The sequence below is a fragment of the Osmia bicornis genome, chromosome 12 (assembly GCF_907164935.1).
Source record: "Osmia bicornis bicornis chromosome 12, iOsmBic2.1, whole genome shotgun sequence".
In the NCBI taxonomy this organism is placed as follows: Eukaryota; Metazoa; Arthropoda; class Insecta; order Hymenoptera; family Megachilidae; genus Osmia; species Osmia bicornis.
The window spans coordinates 5,341,154-5,359,800 of record NC_060227.1 but is presented as its reverse complement, the minus strand read 5'-3'; the positions used below and the strand labels follow the sequence as shown (position 1 = coordinate 5,359,800).

At 43.0% G+C, this 18,647-nt stretch overlaps 1 protein-coding gene across 1 annotated transcript in view; it reads left to right on the top strand.

The window, feature by feature from the left end:
* The window catches only part of LOC114873960 (probable G-protein coupled receptor Mth-like 1), a 106,018-nt gene extending 87,733 nt beyond the window's left edge, over nt 1-18,285 (top strand). The window contains exons 6-7 of the mRNA XM_029182775.2: nt 7,946-8,084; nt 13,566-18,285. Of these exons, the coding sequence (XP_029038608.1) occupies nt 7,946-8,084; nt 13,566-13,899 (473 nt within the window). The 3' untranslated portion in view covers nt 13,900-18,285. The remainder of the gene's footprint in view (nt 1-7,945; nt 8,085-13,565) is intronic.
* The last annotated feature ends 362 nt before the right edge of the window (nt 18,286-18,647 follow it).

The following is an 18,647-nucleotide window of genomic DNA, read 5'->3' as shown; positions in this document are numbered from 1 at the left end:
CCACTCGGGAACAGCCCATAACAACGTGGGCCGAGACGATGGGGTCGAGAGATAAACCTGGCGCCAGCCAGTCCAACCCCTCCAGCCAGAAACTTCCTCGCGTTCCCCTTTCAACCCCCTTTCTCGTACCCCTTCTGTCGAGGAAGGGCCGACAGGTAATACCGGCAGGCGTAAGTGAATAGTTGGACTGCACGCGTGGAACGTTCGTGTGTATCCGTTGAATGCATAAACAGGCTGGAAACAACTTCCTTGGTGCGACGCGTGTTCCCGTCAACCTCGCGTTTAATTCGTAATTACTCAACCAGGGGGATGGTGGCGATGAAAAGCGTTTTCACCCATTTCTACAACCGTGATACAAGTTTCTAAACAAAAGGAAAACGAATGAATGAAAGGTAACGGTTGAAAGAGGAGAGAGGTGAACGGTATTCCCATGGGGAAACAGGGTAGTTGAGGGCGAATAAAGGGGGACGCGTAATGGTACGCTCATTGACAAACCGTTTTCATACATTGTTAGCAAATATTTTCTAACACTTATATTACTTGTAATGCACGTACATCGACAAACCCTTTGATTCAAGTCTATGGTGAGTTAATGTGTATTCGTCTTAAGAAAACTCATTCTACCATCACATTGAAATTTTAGAAGCTTAGAACGGTATTCGAGCCGTCCCCTATGGCCTCTGGTGCACTGGCATTCTGGCGTTCCGCTGTTCCGCCGCACCCCATAACAACGTAGGCCGAAACGATGGGGTAGAGAGATAAATCTGGTGCCAGCCAGTCCCAACCCCCAGCGTGCGAAACCGGCGGAACTCTTGTTCTCCACCTCCGCCACCCCTTTCTAAGCCTACTAACTACCGTGCGGCCCACTAAACTGCACACGTAAACTCACGCACACACCGCGGTATGCTTTAAGTAGCTTCGAAACGAGCGACCCTTTCCTTTCCGTTGATACGCGTTATTGCTGCACCTGCACCGTCGATTCCCTCTCGTCCCGCCACTTATCCCCGAACAAAAAAGTCTCGCTGTTATTGTTGTTCGGAAACGCTTGAACATTGGAATTTTCAGCCAGGAAATTGCATCCTTCAGAGGCTTCCTGTTCAGAAGGAACAGCGAATCGGTAAACTACTGATACATAGGGAAAAAGAAGCTGGAGGAATGCTTGTACTCGTTATTCGAGATTAATGACTCTGCTTGAAGGCAAGAAAAAGGTTCTTCTCGTATAATCTTGTATCGAATGCGATAGAAAACGCGGAGAACTCTTCGAAATTTTATAACGAAATTTATGAAGTTACGATTTAAAAATTTGGAAATTTTACAAATTCCTCTGGTTTTCTTTTCCAAAGCATCGTGGAATTTTCGAGACTGCACACGTCGTGCAACGACGTGGAAGATTGATCCAGGCTCGAGTTAACGACACTCGAAAAAGACAATAAGAGAATTCCTTTGGAACCCCTGTTTCCAATTCATTGAAAGCGGCGCGGCCAATAAAAGCGAAGTGCGCGATAAATAAAGTAGGATCGCGGGGAGGATCGAACAAGGGTTTCTCTCGAACCGCTAGCACGGCTCTTTAGCATTCGCTAATTCTCTCTGCCTCGAACCCCTGCCATTTCATTACCAATTCGTGTGTCCTAATCGATCCGTTCCTCGAAGCTCGCCCGCTTTTTCCATCGTCGTTACATCGATTAGCTTTTAATTAACCGATATCGATCTCGATTGTTCCCTTCGCGCTTCAACCCTTCGGATCGTTTTCTTATTTCGCCTCGATAGATCCCCGTTTCGATTTGACTAATCTTATTAAAAGGCGTAACGAGCCGTGTTCTCGACACGTGCCTGGTATTCATCGACCTAGTAAATCCGATAATTCGCGATATCTCTTTTTAATCAGAATGGCACGCCGGAATTTCGTGTCGTTCGAATGATCGTATCGAATCGATTCCGGTTATTAACGCGTTTACCGTGAATACGAGTCGTTATCAATCCTCTCGATGGGATTTTCAACGAGCCTGTTACCGTCGATGCGGCAAATACAAAGGACCTTCTTTTTTATTTTTTTATTTTTCATCTCCGCTCGTTACTCGCCCACGCGATTACCGGCCAAACGAACCACGCAGATTTGTGTAATCACCGGTGACGCCTATTAATTACATTGCAACGGGTAGATTCGTTTAAATTTCCAGCTGCTTGTTTCGCGACGCTTAACGTTTACCGTTCGTTACCTCCGACCGAGGTGGTTACCTCGTTTTCCTCCTTCCTACCGATCCAATTAACACTAAACGACCTCGCCACTCCGTGGACGGAGGAAGCTTCTTAACTTTTTGATCTACGCCTCCGGCAACTCTGTTTACGGAGTTTCAACGAACGAAGTGCGACGAAATTCGTAATCAATTCCGAATCGCGGAAAGACGAGTAAACAAGAAGTAGCATAAATAAAATTTCCTTCTGATTTGCGAGCACCCGCTTATAGTAAGTAAGAAAGACTTTCCCGTTCGTTTAAAGTTAATCGAATCCTTCGTAGGGGAGGGTGTAACAGTTAGCACGCCGAAATCCCACGAGACAAGTCGCCGCCTGCGGGGGTGGATGTCGTTCGCTAAGAGTCTGCGGCTTTAACGAAGCGATAATAAATATCGTCGAGAGGGTGGAACGTTCATGGGCCACTCGAGTAGGCTCCACGAGACTCGCACACCCGGCTCGAGGACTCGTGTTAGCCGAGTCCGGAGATAGGGCTGGCGTTTCGCACGGTCGAGTTGGACAGGTTATCTCTCTAATCCTATCGTTTCGGTCTACGCTGTTCCATCGGCGTACCGAACTTCCAGGGGCATGAGATTGCATAGATACGGAGGACTAGCCCAGAGATTTACCATTCTAATGTATGCGAACGTTAGTTGAATATTCTGCTCCGGCCGGGCAACTGCTACCAAATGTGTCTCCGGTACTTCTGGTTACATCTGGATTTCCTTCTTTTTTTCTTTATCCTCTGCATAGAGTACTTTCTTTCGAAAAAATGATACGGTGACAATCTTACGTTTCAAGGGATCTATGATCTATGATTTTTATAAATTTCATTATTTTTATGTAATTATATTTTCATATTTCCTGGGTTTTACATTTTCTTTTTTTTTCCAAAGATCTCCAGCTGTTGGCAATATTCAACATTCGAGATAAATTGCGTCTAGTTACAGGAATTCAACATTGTCCGCGTCGTATGTCGTAAATCTAAATAGAATTACATCGGAGTTTCAGGACGATGGGTTTGGTTTTTCGTGTGTGCTGGTTGGCCGGCATGGAAATTTGTTGGCAACGAATTCGCGGGCCCGTTGCCCGATACGCTGATACAAACTCTCGCAATCACTTTCGATTATCTGAAAAACCGTTGGCGATTAAAATGACGCCGGTGATAAATCTGGCCTGCCTGCCCGGTTGTTCTGCGAGGGTGGCGCGGCTCCAGGCAGAACCGATACAACAAGCCCGGGCTAATTATATTTGACAACGATTTGTGCTCGCGAATTTAACGCGTTTTTCAAATTTCTCGTCCCGTTGATTTACGCGTCCGCCTCGACTTCCTGCGCCGTAACATTGGTAATTGATAAAGCGAGGAAAGCTTGTTGTCGCGCGGAAAGTGACAACGGTAAATCTTCATCCCCGAACTCGATCATCCGGAAAAAACAACGACGATCAGGAACGATGTATCTTTGTCACCTTCCGAAGAAGAACGATACCATTAGCGAGAACCGCTGCTGTTGCCAGCCAATCTAGTCGTTCTAATGAAAGCAGCCTTGTTCCAGGCATTCTTCACGTTAATTGTACCTTCCCTTACGCTTCTCTGGTATTTTCGTCTCTGGTTGCAACATTGATTCTGGTAATTGATCTTTGTAACCAAATCCAGTACCACTGATGTTATTTTAGTAACAAGTATTAGGTTCCTTTAGATAATACTTCAACTGTTTCTTAATTAATCCATGGGGCGAGGAAAAACACGAATCCACGCGATCAGCCGTAAAACCATCTAGTATTAAAAGGATAAATCAGCGATGGGGTGAGAGTAATCGGTGGTAGAAATGAAAGGTGACAGGGGGCGCATGCAATTGATCTCGCGAAGCGTTTCCGACGCCAAACTAATCGGGTTTGACCGCGCTCCCGTAAAGTATCGAACGGCACGCGTCGACATAATTCACTTATGTTTGTTATGGGTTGCCATGGAGTGAGATATAACCTAGGCGAAACAGCTATTGTTGGCAAGTGGCCAAAATTCAGCAAATATAGACGCCAGTTTGCTCTCTCTTTCGCGGTGCCCTCGGCATTCGTAATCCGTTCATTACTCTCTTCTTTCTTTTTATCGTTCATCAATTTAGAAAAACAAAAAAGAAGCAAGAATATCTTATACGAAAATTAATTCTCCTTTCCGAGTTCGAAGAAAGAGATAAATCTTTCATAAACTTGATTACATCGTCCCTCTTCTCGCTTCGGCTAACAAAATTTATCCACGGTGATACCTCGAAGGAATCCGGCCCGCAGAGGTTCGAAGTCTGATTAAAAAGTCGGGCATTATCAGTCGCGGCGTGTACAGGAGGAAATATTATTTCTCCTCTTGGCCGAGCAAACAAAATCCATTTGGAGTTGCGGCTCCCAGGCCACCGGTATGATAACGGTTATCCCCTGTTCCCTTTAACCCCGCGAGCATTGGAGTGAGGCCAGGTAATCTTGATAGAAAAACTTTCGCCAAGAAACCGACCGTCCCGACGGAGGAAGAGCGGACGCGTGGTCGGAAAAAGTTGGTGAATTTTGGTCGGGCCGGACGGACGTTGAATTTTGAGTCTCTTGATGAGCGAGCTGGTAAAAAGGAGAGACGAGAGAGGCTGCAAAGAAGCGCATAACGTTCGAGCTGGTCGTTTAATATTCAGCCGCGCGATCGCGAGAAGAGGCGGTCGAAACGCGACTTATTCGTTCATTCAAAAAGTTTCGTGACAAGTTCCAAAGGGGTTTCACTGAAATTTTACATCGATACAGAGGACGCGGAGAATTTGCGAAATACACGGTAAGGTATAACGTTCGAACCTCTCGCAAATATCAGTCGACAAACTTTCTCCCAGGAAAGTGGAACTTGTTCGAAGAAATTTCACTTTGAATATTCCGTGACGAGAGAGGTCCGTTCGAGAAGAGAAATCAGCAGTTTGCGGAGGGAAAATCGGTCGATCCGAAAGAGCCGTTTATTCGTCCTGGTGCGTGTGTCGTTGACAGTCTCGAAATCCTCCAGGCTCACTTTCACGCATCCCGGATTAATACCAGCAACTGGGTCAGCTGCAGTTCAATATCGCGCTGGTGTGCATCGCCGTCCATGAAAGTTGCCGCGTAAGGATTTTATTTATGAGTTTGTTTGCGGACTAGCGCGACCCTCGCGCCGATAAGTGGCCACGTTGGCCCTCGTGGAAGCGTGCTTCTGGCAGATTGCGCCCTCGGTTATGGGGGTTGCTGAAAAAAGAGGGGCAGCATTGGCCCGATAAACGGGGTCCAAACATCGGATGGTTCTTTATTTACCATAAAATTCGCACGGTGCTCGCCGAGCGGAACGGATTTCGTGGTTCCCGGCTAAAATTTTATTACCTCCGCCATGACGAACCGACCGCAGATTCCTAAACCACCGGTGCGTTAATAGAGCCATTTTGTAGGAAAAAAAAAATGACAGAAAAAGGGAAAACGTAGTTAACCACGAATGGGAAAAAAATAAATTGTATTCTTTATTCGATCAGTAATGCAGGTTTGCGGATCGACCGCAACCGCGAGCGGGTTTTTGTTCGCTTTCGATAAAATCGCGACCGCATCGAGATAGAAGCGGGAATAAAAGAGCGTTTAATTTCAAATCGAATGTTCTACGGTCAAAGCACGCTCGACCATGGGGAAAATTGAAGCTGACAAGCCGTTTCCTCGGACAGCAAGTTCCTCGTTCGTTGTTGCAACTCTGATTAATCATATTTTATACCAGTTAATACTAAGGTTTTATATTTATCACCTCCTTAGACCTTAGGTAATGGATAAAACAAGGACACCCAGATAATTTACCCTTACGTGATTCACCGTAATTTTGGCGAGAGGGTTTCGCGTGCTGCAGGGATAAGTTCATGTTCAGATTTTTGTCTGTAATTCCTTGGCTAGATTCTACTTCGTTTTGGTTTTCGACGGTAGAACACGAACTTTGTAATTATATATTGTTGCTCCGAAGGAAAATGAAAGGCGAAGGGAGATTTCGTGATTCTCCATGATACATTGCTCGCTCTAATCTCACATAAATAATCGCTTTATATTTTTTTAATAAAATGTAGATAAAATATAATCCTCGGTAACTGATGTGATACAAATAAATAAACTGTATTTTGCGGTTTAAAAACGACGAACGGAGCAATGGAAATTGCTCGAAAGTAACGACAGACAGTGAAACATAACCGCGAGGAATATCCGAAAATCCAGTTCTGCTCGTAATGGGATCTTGAAAAGGGAAACAAATGGATCCAATTAACAACGGCCGAGGCGGCAGAATATCGAAAATATCGAGTGAAATAATTCAAATGAACAAGCTACAACCCCCTGCTGCCTCCTCTTAACGAATTCATTTCAACGTTATCGTTCTCTCGAATTGTACCATCATTAAAAATAAACGTAACACGGAAATAAAACGCGGTTTCCGGTCGCGTACGCGCACAAGACAACAAGGATAACGATGACAAGCTAGTTTCGCTTCGCCGTCATTTCGTTGCTCGCTTTACTAACGCTAAGAAAACAAACTGTTCCTGTCAGCGGGTTCAAGACCGACGATTTATTCTACCCCGCTGTAAATTATCGATCTATTTGCGGCATTCACCGAAATTTTTTGCCGTGCTTTATTTCAGTCCGTCCGTCCTTGCACCTATTCCGACCGGAAGCGATTTTTCTCCGCTATCGGGACGATTACACGCGGTTTTATTCCACGATCGTTGACAAATTTCATTCCCCCCATCTACCCGATTTTTCAAGCGAACGTTTCAGGGTGAGATGTAACGGTACACCTTTTGTTTCGATACGCGAAAATGTTTTTTATTTTTTATTTTCGAAAGAATTTATCCTTGGAGGAAGAGTACACCGACTGAGAACGCACGACACCTACGTGTTTCTTTCAGCTCTATCTTTTTTCCTGTTTTTACATTTTAATAGAGTCTGTTGGCTATTTTTCACGCAGCTGTATATCATTTTTCGAAGCTGATATTAGATCGTGTCCGGTGATTCGAGTCGGTAAATCGTGCCTGGGTAGCTTGTAGTGTAATAATTATGCTTACAACGTCGTGTATCACGAGAAACAGAAAAGGAAATTATATTCGTCGTCGTATTTTAACGAGAAATGGGTCATACAGTAAGTTACGTTTATTGTGGATGAAATTTCGATTCAAATTAATTTTAATTAATTAAATGGTCATGTAATAATAATCAGATTCCTCGACAACAATCTGTTATCAAAGTTGTTTCACCCTGGTAACAGTTTAATCGCATCCGGATAAACCGTACGTGACCTCCGTGACTTCCGGTACCGAAAAGCGAAGGAAACGCACCCCCTCGCGATTTCCAGATCCGACAGATCGAGATCCGTAGCGAGAACACCGTTCGCTCGAATTAAACGTCGTAAAGATAAACTGGCTCGCTATTCGAGCGATCGAAACGTTTATTATTGAACACGCCAGCGAACTCGAAGCGGCGGAGATCCAGATATTTAGAGCGTTTCCAGGTCCAACTTCGTTTTCACAGCTCAAACTTTTCCTCCTCGACAAATGATCTGATTTTGCAAACTTTCGAATCGATGTTTTCGTAAACAATTGACTAGCACAAAACGAAGAACGTGATTTCGTGGGAATTTTATAAATTTCGATCGATGAAACAGAAAAATATTCGATTATTTGGAATAACATATTTGGTCTGTCTGTTTCAGGTGACATGGAGATCCTGGCATACTTTTTCGGACCCATCGGTGTTCTTCTGGCGGTAAATCTATTATTCTTCGCTGCGACTGCTCGCGAGCTGACGTGCGGACTGTGGAAGGGTGAATTCGTGAAAAGCACCACCGAAAGGTGAGTGAATATTTCCTGTTTGATCAGACAATAAGCGAGCGAAAGGGAAACAAATTATCCGACCGATAAAATTAGTATATTTAAGATGCACGACCGGATATGATTACGAGCGTATTTTCAAGAGAAAAAGAATATTTACCAAAAACTTTCTCGAACAATCAACAAACGATTCGTAAACATATTTTGCATTTAACGCGGGAGATCTGTTTCGCCGTGCAGTCTTTGTTTTGGCTAAATATTTACGGCATTTTTCCGCGAATGTTTAGCAGACGCGTTGCTTTTACAAGTTCTTAGAGAACGACCGAGAAAAGTCGATTTAACGCGGCCAGATTTGCTTGCATGGAAAATTTCATTCTCTTTGATGCTAGTTTCATTGCTTCCTAGTTGCGACCGATGATACTGTGCCGAGATTATTTTTGGCTCGAGAATTCTACTCTCAGCCAGACTTACGGAAGATCTAGATCTTCCTGAGAGCCTAAACGATGCTAAAAGCTTCGGAAAGCTACGGACTCATGGTCATTCTAAATCCAAGATAGCCTAATCTCCGACATGGAACACGAAATATCGAAAATGTGACCTTCGTTGTTCAACGAAACCTTGAAGCTTACTCTTATAATAACAGCGCGATTATTTTAAAATTTTGCAATTCTTTTAAACTTAGTCTAATTAAAAAACAAATGAAATTAACAGTAATGATAAAAATTGTATTCCATCACGATTGAGGTTTTTACATCGTAATCCATTTTCGTAACACGCGAAAATGTCTGGAAAACAGAGGGAAGTATAGAAAGTTACACCTTTGCCGGGTAATTACCGTGGGGTGCAAGCGCGTTTCCACGAAACTCCGCGGAAGCTTAAGGAGAAACGATTACGCGGCGAGTCGGTAAACCTCGAAGAGCTTAAGCCGACGGTGTAGCGAAGTTAAAGAAGCTCGTTTATTTGATTCCGGTCTGCGAAACGATACACAACGATTAACAGAGAGGAAAACCTCGGAAACGTTGAACGAGCTTCCCGTGCAACGAGAGTACCGTGCGACGCGACGCTTTCGTTTTATTGCCGACGGCGAACGACGCTTTATTTTGGCGCGAAAGACAACGCTCGGGGCCGATAAATATCACGAATAACTGGTTCCGTCCTGGTTTACCCGCGAATAATCGAGATCAGCAGACGGTTTCAACCTCGGGTCGTTTACTTTAACCCTTTGTACCCTGTTACTTTTTCCGTATTCCCTCCGTTAGGAATTAAAAAGTGAAAAAAACGAAAATTGACGTATTCGAAGTTTAACATATAGTTCAATTTCGAGAGAAAATTTTATACGAATGTTCCTTTCACCCCTGTGTTTCATCCCCTATGGAGAGCAGCGAGGCGCGACGGGTGTCGTTTGACGAATCATTTTTTTTTTCGGATATTTAATATTATTTATGCTCGTCAGTCGACAGCCTTTTCACAGAGTAACGCAGGCTCAAAGGAGAATTTATTTTATCACTGCCGCGCCGACAGATATCAGCCATCGAATCGTTATTTTCCATTCGTACGCCGTCCCTTCGAACCACCTTTGCTCCCTCGTCCTGCGCGAAATTGATATTGACGATCTCAATTTGCGATTCTCTTTTGGCAGTACACACCTCTCTTCCTCTGTATCTGTCTATGGAGAGATAGGGACAAGCTGGCTATAATAGCGGAATAGAGATTCCCTCGCATCCTGCTGTCCGTTCGTTCCCAATTCGTAATTTCGAGGAACCATACTCTTTCATCTGTTAGCCGTGTTACACTAATACGGATATCCGGCATTTCCATTATCGATAGGAAAATAATGAATCGCCTATAATTCTTTGCAATTTAGTCTATCCAAAGCACGGTTCTGATTTATTTTCACAGCACAGCTTGATTACTTAACGCTCTATAAAATTACAAGAAATATGGAACAGACGATGATGAAGATCACCTTCGCTGTTTTGTACAAGAGATTCGAGCGGCGCTTGTTTAAGCGATATTTTCAAAATAATGCGCCCGCCGAAAAGTCGGAACGATTGATGCAACACAGGCTCGAAAAGTCGTGGGAAGGAGAGCGTTCATTCATAAAGTTTCCCCGAATGATTGGTCGCTGCCAGATTTTTAAAAAAATTCAACGTCCTGGCTAAAATAAACTTGGAATCGTAGGAGTATTTCTTTTTTATTCTGGTAATTCGAAATATTCTTAGGACAGGAATAAAATAGCAGGTATGACCGTCGACTGAACGATACAGTCGTTGCATCGCGTTCTCGTCTCTCGTCGTTTCTCTTCGAGGATTTGAAGGGCCGTAAAGTGGAGAGCTGTGTTTTCTCGAGGTTCGTGAGATCCCGGATACAGGGCTACTCCGGTGAACGAAAGTCCTGAGAAAAATGATCGGCTACCACCGAGGCCGGTTACTAAATAGACCAACATTATTTCCCTTGTCTCTGTCCACTGTACACTTGCTAATCTCTCCTCCTTGGACTGTAATAAATGAATTTACTTTGTGCCCGTCTGTCGCGTTCCTCTGCTCTTCTTTCGCGTCTACTCTCCTGTCATCGCTTCAATTTTTCTGTCCGACAAGATGCTCGAGACACATTCTTTCCCACATTCTTTCTGTATTTCTGTTTCGAACAAGAGCTCGAGGAAATTGAATCGTATTGTTTGATCTATTCCTTCTGTTTTCCAGTAATCCATTAAAACCGACGAATATCGTCGAAAGTATGTTGTAAATTTGTCAGCGATACTTCCTGTTATATTCTTTTTATTTTTAAATTTTTTATAACGATTAGTAGCGATTATTTCAGAGTCAGTTTTACCGTAGTCTGCACAAATAAAATAGCCCTCGTTAAATACGTCTCGTTATTCTTGCTAGGGTAACGAGCGATCGAATCGTGCATCGACAACCTGTGTGTCGCTTCGGGATTATTTTTTTTTTTTGTTCATTTTTGTCATTAATGCCGCCGATATTTCCAGTCTCAGTCGCTAACAATCCGTATCCACCGTTCTGTCTCGTTACGTCAATTAACCTGTCGCTGGATCCATGGGGGCTGTCTTCTTTTGAAACTCATAGAGTGGCATTAATTTGAAGCATCGAATAAAAATACAGACGCGCTGCCTGCCTATTCGGTGTATGATTTTCCTTCGACTCGTTCGTTTTCCTGTCCTTCACTCTTTTCATCTTCTGTCCCATTCAGTTCAGTCTTCTGAGCATAATTTGAGACACGACAGTTTGTTTCTTTTTCCGCGTTTATTTCACCGTGATTCCGATGCCATCTTCGTACAGTATCGAGCATAGTAGGCTTATAAGGAAAAAAATCTTTATTTCAGCGATATTAAAATTAAAAGTAATTTAGAAGAATTGTAGTATTTTTAGAAAACTTTCAGTCTTTTTCTCTCTTTCGTTCGTAGCTGTTCACAGGTGATCGACCGTTTATTTGCGTTCCTTTCTTCCACTTTCATGCTTATCACGCGTTTCCTCGTCCCCACCTGGCTCAAAGCGTATGCACGTTCCTCAGCACACGCGAGTTCACCTTTCTGCTTTCACACTCGCTTCTAATTTGCTTTCCGCGCATATCATTACCGACGAACGTTGGCTCGCCGTTCGGATACCAAATCGTCGACGTTCCGATGAATCTTTCAATCGAATTAAATTTTTATTCGAACAACAAACTGGTCGATGACCGTCCCGCAACAGGGGTAATAAAAGTTTTGCATCATTTATGCGGAAATCCCGGTGATATATCCATTAACATTCGATCTAACTATACGTTATTCGAGCGAGGTACATCGGTGGAAGGTTTCAGGAGTTTCGCGGACTCCGAGAGATCGGAGAGAATTTTGTTAAAAGCTGAATTACATTAGACGACGTAGAGAATCGAGATTAGCCATGATTGTGATTCATAATTCCGAATGCAAACGGTAGCCTCCTCCGAGTAATTTTAGAGCCAGGGACCAGTATTCACCGTCACGAAATCCTCTGTTCCCGACGTTAACACAGCTTCACGACCAGAAGGCTGCGAACTGACAAGCGTGTCGCCAACAGAGCCAGCTCGTTTCAAATTACACCCCTTAATCCTTTCTCCGACCCAAAATCACGGATATATATTTCAATAAAATGAAAATTATTTTCACCTCTGAATTTGATCAAAATAACTGCGTAAACTATCATGTTTGTTTCTCTTGACTAATCGTTAAAGTTTCCATCTGGCAACATCTTCTTCGGTTGAAAATCGGCCGGCTATTAACCGGAGTCGTAATAGCGAAACTTTACGCGAACGTTCGCGCCGCTGATTTGACTTTCATAATCGAGGCCCGCCGGAAGTGAAGCTGTATTTAGAGAGACGGTGCGTTCGAAATTGCCTATCTGGACGGTAGTTTGAATCGGCTCGAGTTTCCACTCGTTCCACACGCGACAACTAGCAAACTTTCTCCACGCTTTTCCCTTGCTTTCCTCTTCTATCTCTTTCTCTCGTCCCTCCATTTTTAGCCCGCCAACGAGTGAAAATCACTGGTAACAATTAGCAAAACCGCTGTCACAACATCACTGGGTTGTGTTACGAACACTATCATTATAATAGAGCGTAAAATAAAAAATAAAAATTCTAGGAAAATTGCACGGTCACTTTGATAATGAAAAATAAAATTCAGACGCATAGGATAAAAGAAACGATCGTAATGTTTGGAAATACCAGATTTTATAGGAGACCCGAAATGACTGGGGGGCAAGAGGGCTGTGTAACCTTTGTAATGGTATAATTTCGCGACACAACACCGTAACAGGCTGCGAATACTCTGCCGGAACGAATTAATAATGCTTTGGCTTCGGTCACAATGCAATGCATGCATTATGCGCGATGCAACGTGTCATAGCGAACAAACGGATACGTTTGTGGGTTGATTTATGCCCGTCGTAATTGAACGCTGCGCTAATTGAATCGGGGTCGTTTTTCGTCGCCGGATATTCGTCGCCAGGGTTTGCGGTGCGTTGATGAACGACGATTCCAAAATTTGTAAATTACACCATTCTGCTCTTTTCATGTTTAACTTGTAATTCAAAATCATAAATTTTCGGAGAAGGAATTTGAATGAAACTATAGGCAATTCTCGGAATTCTTTTATTCTCTGAAAAAAGCTTATCTCGGACCACGTCTACCCGTATCATTCACTTCCCAGACTGCTTTAGCCAATTAAGTTATCCGGACCATCGGGATCCTCCTTCTTAAACCTAATAAACCCTCCTCGACTCTCGCCGCTTTCAGTGTCTAGTCAATCTTGAAAGATTGTAATATACGTGGTGGAAGTTCGTTTATCCGGACGAAATCTTACTCGGTGGCCAGTTAACTTAATTCACTGGTGAGCTCTTATCGAAATTCCCATTCAGTTATTGAGACACGAAGTTAATGATTATTATCCGAATATCCAATTAGAAAAGAGAGAAACCTGCCTACTTCTAATTATTTCTAACTATCAAATTATTTCTGTTTCAGAGCCGCGCTTGGCCGCGTTTGCATGAAGCTAGTGGTCGTGATGGGTGTCACCTGGGTGGCCGACGTGGTCTCATGGGCAGTCGGCGGGCCCCAGTACATCTGGTATTTCACGGACATGATAAACGCGTTCCAAGGGGTGCTGATCTTCGCGGTGGTTGGCTGCCAGCCTCAAGTTCGGGCCGCTTTAAAGAGGATCTGCAACAGGAACCCTCGAACGAACGCGGAAAGACAGGGAAACGGGCTAAGCACCACGAGCCATGGGATGCCCAGCATGGGCGACAGCGTCACTCAGAATCCCAGCACGAAGACCGCTCCGTTGGAGACCATCTGTTAAAGAAGAATCGGTCCTCGAACATCGCGCTCTCGAGATTCAAAGATCTTTCCCGTAAACAGAGAGATCCACGGGATCCGTTGGACGGGACGCAGAGCTGGCCACGTGTCTTTCCAGGCCAAACAGACACGGAAGTATAGAAAGCGGAAAGTACACAGTATACGAAGCGGTTAAAACGAATCGACACCGGCCAAGCAGAACCCTTTCCCTCGATATCTTGCTACGTTTCATCGATCTTCGAGGACGATGATTCGTCGAACCGCTTCGCTGATCGCGTTAGAAGGTCGCCGATCTCGAGACCGATAAATTCCTCGACCAGCAACGATCATCCCCGTTCCGGATGACTTTGCCACTCGACCAGCCGCCGTTTTCACGGCAAAATGTCCGCTCGAATTAGTCCTCGAATCCATCCGTTGGAAATTCTTCTCTCTCGAGGTCGTCGACCTTGGTTAGAGACAGCAATCGTGGTGAACAGAGACGACCGCTCGTCCCCGTGGACTTGGGAGTGTAGAAAACGGTACAACGACAGTCTGTCACTTTGAATAGTTCATTGTTTCGCTAGACTACACAATGGAGAGCAGAGAAAACAACGCGAAGCGACAAATATTCATAGAGATCCCCCAGAGGGGCAGTCGCGGCTTCGACTCGCTCGAGTAAGTACGCTTCGCGTTAAGATCGTCGTTTCTACAACCGCCAAGTTCCCTCGATTTCTCTCTAATCTAAGGTCAGTTTAATTAGGCGTACGAGAATCTGGTGTCCATTTTTCTGCAGGATGATATCGAGAAACGCGTTGTTATTTATACCGTCTTTTTGGAAATAATCATTTTGATACTATCTTTGCTGCTCGAATCGTTGATACATCGTCCCGGATGGGTCTCTCTCGTTGAATTCTTCAATTTTATACAAGGACTCGACACGTCCATGTCGTAGTTTGTTTAAAATTTCGAACGATTCATAGTGATATTTGTTTTAAAGAAGAATAATACGATCGGGACCAAAATGTTGCATATTCATAAGCGATTCCAAAGACTGAACAATCGGGATGACAAATTCGATGAAGTATGCAACGACCTTGACCCGCGTTCACCGTCATCCTGCCACGAAGGGACGAACCGTGAATTCCAAGCTTTCCTCTCTTCGTTATTCCTCGAGCGTATCTAAAGCTGTCCGATTTCCTTTAGCATAAATTTGCATCGGCACCGTAACCGGCTACAATCCTGCCTGCCATTAACATGTATCATTAAGAGTTTTTTTTTTACAACGTGACCTCGTCTCGATATCGACCTCTTAATAAATCCCTTCCTGTCGAGGACATTCTAAGCCATTTTCCATTTGTTATCTTTGCGTAGATAACTGCACAGCCATTGAAGTTTTGATAATGAAAATTTTTATTTTGTAAAGATGAAAGTACATAAAAGTGTCTGAAGAATTAGAATTTGAAAGTACCTGGCTATCCCGCTTGTCGACACAACATAAAAATATGGGCACAGATGATCGTACGATTAATGGAGAGGTTCGAAAGAAAGTGTATCCGCACTGCCAAAATCGTCTTGAAACGGTAAGACTTTCGAACGAACACCTTTACAACAACTTTTGATAAGAATTTACAGATTATATTCGTAGTTTCAATGGAAGCACAACGAAGCATCGAACGACCTTCTTTTTAAATATTTTTTAATACACTTTAACCCTTAAGTTGGTATTTCTTTGGAAATTTATCTAATTCTTTTCGAGTTTATTTCATCGACGATTCCGTGGAAATATTTTAATTGGAATACAAACGAAATACCGATCGAAGGTGTTAATCGAACAATACAAAAGCAATGAAGTTCTCGTCGTATCCTCGCTCAAGTTCGCGACGAGAGACGTTATCCTTTCTTTTTTTTTTTTTTTCATTGATATGAGTCACGCTTACACGAAATCGTACGTAGGTAGGTCAGGGCATAATCGACGAGAAACTCGTGACAATACACACTAGGAATTCAATGCCTTCTGAAATGCCTTCCAAACGTGGTGTTCAATGTGCCGAACTGTATACAATGGGCAAACAGCCGGAGACCGAGCGAAGTCTCCACGGTTCTTGCATCGCGTGCGACCATTCTCGCGATTTCCGCTCGAACTTCCGATGACATTCCCCGACAGATTCGTTCAAATTCATCGATTAAGGGTTTTACATTGAAATAATCAACATTGTATACCTTGAAATTTCTTTTATTTTTCAATAACTATACAGTTCATATACAATTGTAATTGGTAATTTGATTTTCTATAAAATTAAAGTCTGTCATGTTTCTGAAATTTCATCGGAAGTGGCCGACGATGAAGCAAGGGCCGCCTAAAAACCGTCTCGCGTCTACGTAGAGTTTAGAGTACCTCGCACTCGGGTTTGCTATTCTTTAGAGCACAGGAACGCGTGAGTAGAGTAATCATTGTCATTGTCATTGTTTCTTCAGGTGCATCCAAGAGACTGATCCACGCGTTATTCTTCGTTCTCATGTTAGTCGAAACTATCTGAACTCGCTCAGTGGTAAATTGTTTCTAGTCTAAAATCAGAAATGAATTCGCATCGATATTGATGGTATTAATTTTAAAAGTGACAACATTATTCACAAACCTTTTCCAAAGCAAAATGAATCTTCCATTTGAAAACAGATAGTTTCGAAAACCATACTAGTTCCTTTTCTTCTGTATGAATGATAGTGAAACGCTACGTCATGTCGTTGAAATCTCACCGATTTGCAATAATTCCTCGGTAATAAAGGATGAAAATGACGGTGTTCTTCGACGACGTTCGCGTCCACTTTGCGTGCGTGGACGTTGCGAATGATCGCGTGACAATGCGAAGCTTGTGTGAACGGCACCGTGTAATTAGTGTATCAACGAGCATTAACTCGATTATAAATCCCTCGCTGTGTATAATCGCGATCGAACGATGTGTAACGACGCGGCGGCATGGCAAAACTCGCAGGATATTAATATTATTATTGAATATATAATAAAAAAGCGAAGTGTTTTCGCGTGCGTTCCCATCGATCGTCGCTCGCCATCGCAATCCTTGTAGATAACATTCTCCTCCTCGTTATAATATTATTTGTAATTAAAGCGTTGATTGGCGTTGATCAGGCAACGATAACGCTGTTGCAACTCGCCTTCAGCGTGTAAGTTATTCGCGTCCTTTTCGCTGCAACCAGTTCGAGATGAAGATTCTCATTCTTCTTCGAAAGATAACTGGTAGCAAGGAGGTCATTTAGCGTTCGCAACGATAGTTTAGTCGGATAGGTAGGATAATCGATGAAGCAAGGTACAGACGTAGCCTTATATTAATTTATTCAAAGTAGTCGTTGTTGGATAAGAGGAAATGTATACCCATACACACGTACAAGTAAACATAGGAGTAATAAACGTACACGGTAGCTTGCCAGTATAAAAGTAGAATTAAGGTGAAACGTGAGAAGGGCACGAGAGGTGATAGAGGAAATTAGAATAAATTGGCGAGCAATGAACGATTAACATTTTTATTTATTCAGTCACTGTTGTGTGTTTCATTTTTGGTACAATCAAACGACAATCTCAATAATTTCAACCCTTTCGCTTCGATGCAATTGCGACAAAATATGCTCGTTTCGAATGACTGGACGCTGACAAGCGGAGTGCTTACGTCTGCGTTCTCCCTAATATGCGATGAAATTCATCACGGTAATTAGAATCATTTGTGGAAAATAACGTAATTTATTTTATTCTATTTTTCATCTTTCGGGGCCGAAAGGGTTGAGGAATAACAACCCTTTTGCCAATTTATTCGTAATCTAAGGTTCATCGAAGACCTCGTGCCTTCGCGATGTAATTTCGCACCGTGAAAAATTCAATGTTGGACGGTAGTATCGACCATAATAAATGAAAATTGCAAAACCCAAATCGTCCATTCGAAATTGTATTTAATTAAGAGAAAAAAAAAATTAACGATATAAGTACCGACATAAAATGCTTGATAAAATGAAAAGCACGAGGCTAATTTCAACATTGTATTATTCGCGGTCTGGCCAAAATAGTTCGTCACTTTTTGTATATTTTTTACGAGAACGTAGAGAGAAACTGTTCCGTCGTAGACATTGTTATATGTGTATCGAGAAGGATTCTTCGCAGACACGGAGGCTATATAAAGAGACAATAGTATTAACTCGTCGAGCATATTAAAGACGAGTTTGTGACGAGCTCGTCTTGGCTCGATTAACCATGTAGAGAACAGCCAATTATCATCGTGGTAGAGAATTTACGATTACAACGACCCTGTACTAAGGCCGATCGTACACACCATTCCTGTACAATGTATTGTAACAGTATTTAATATCGCACTAATGGTATAATAAATGATAACTGTTAGTATGTTCAGTTTCAGATCCCCATTCTCTGGTTTCATCATCCCCTGAGAAAACCAGAATATTTTATTCTCTAAAAATAATAGGAAAAATAGCCAAATTGTTTAAACCGTTTGCATTGTTTCAAGATTCAAGGCACACGTGCCTCCAAGTAAATTGATTAGACTAGTAATCTTGTAACGACGTTTACTTTGAGTATGCTTCATCAATTCGGTAGTGAGAAGTTTGAAGGTGGACGCGGAACCCTCACTAATTCAATCAGGTAACTTCCATGTTGTGGACTCCGACATTAGCTGTGTTAGACGAAACGGAAACTTAGACCGCATTGTACGGCAATCTTGTTAAACAAATGGATTTTACAAGTATGTACAACTG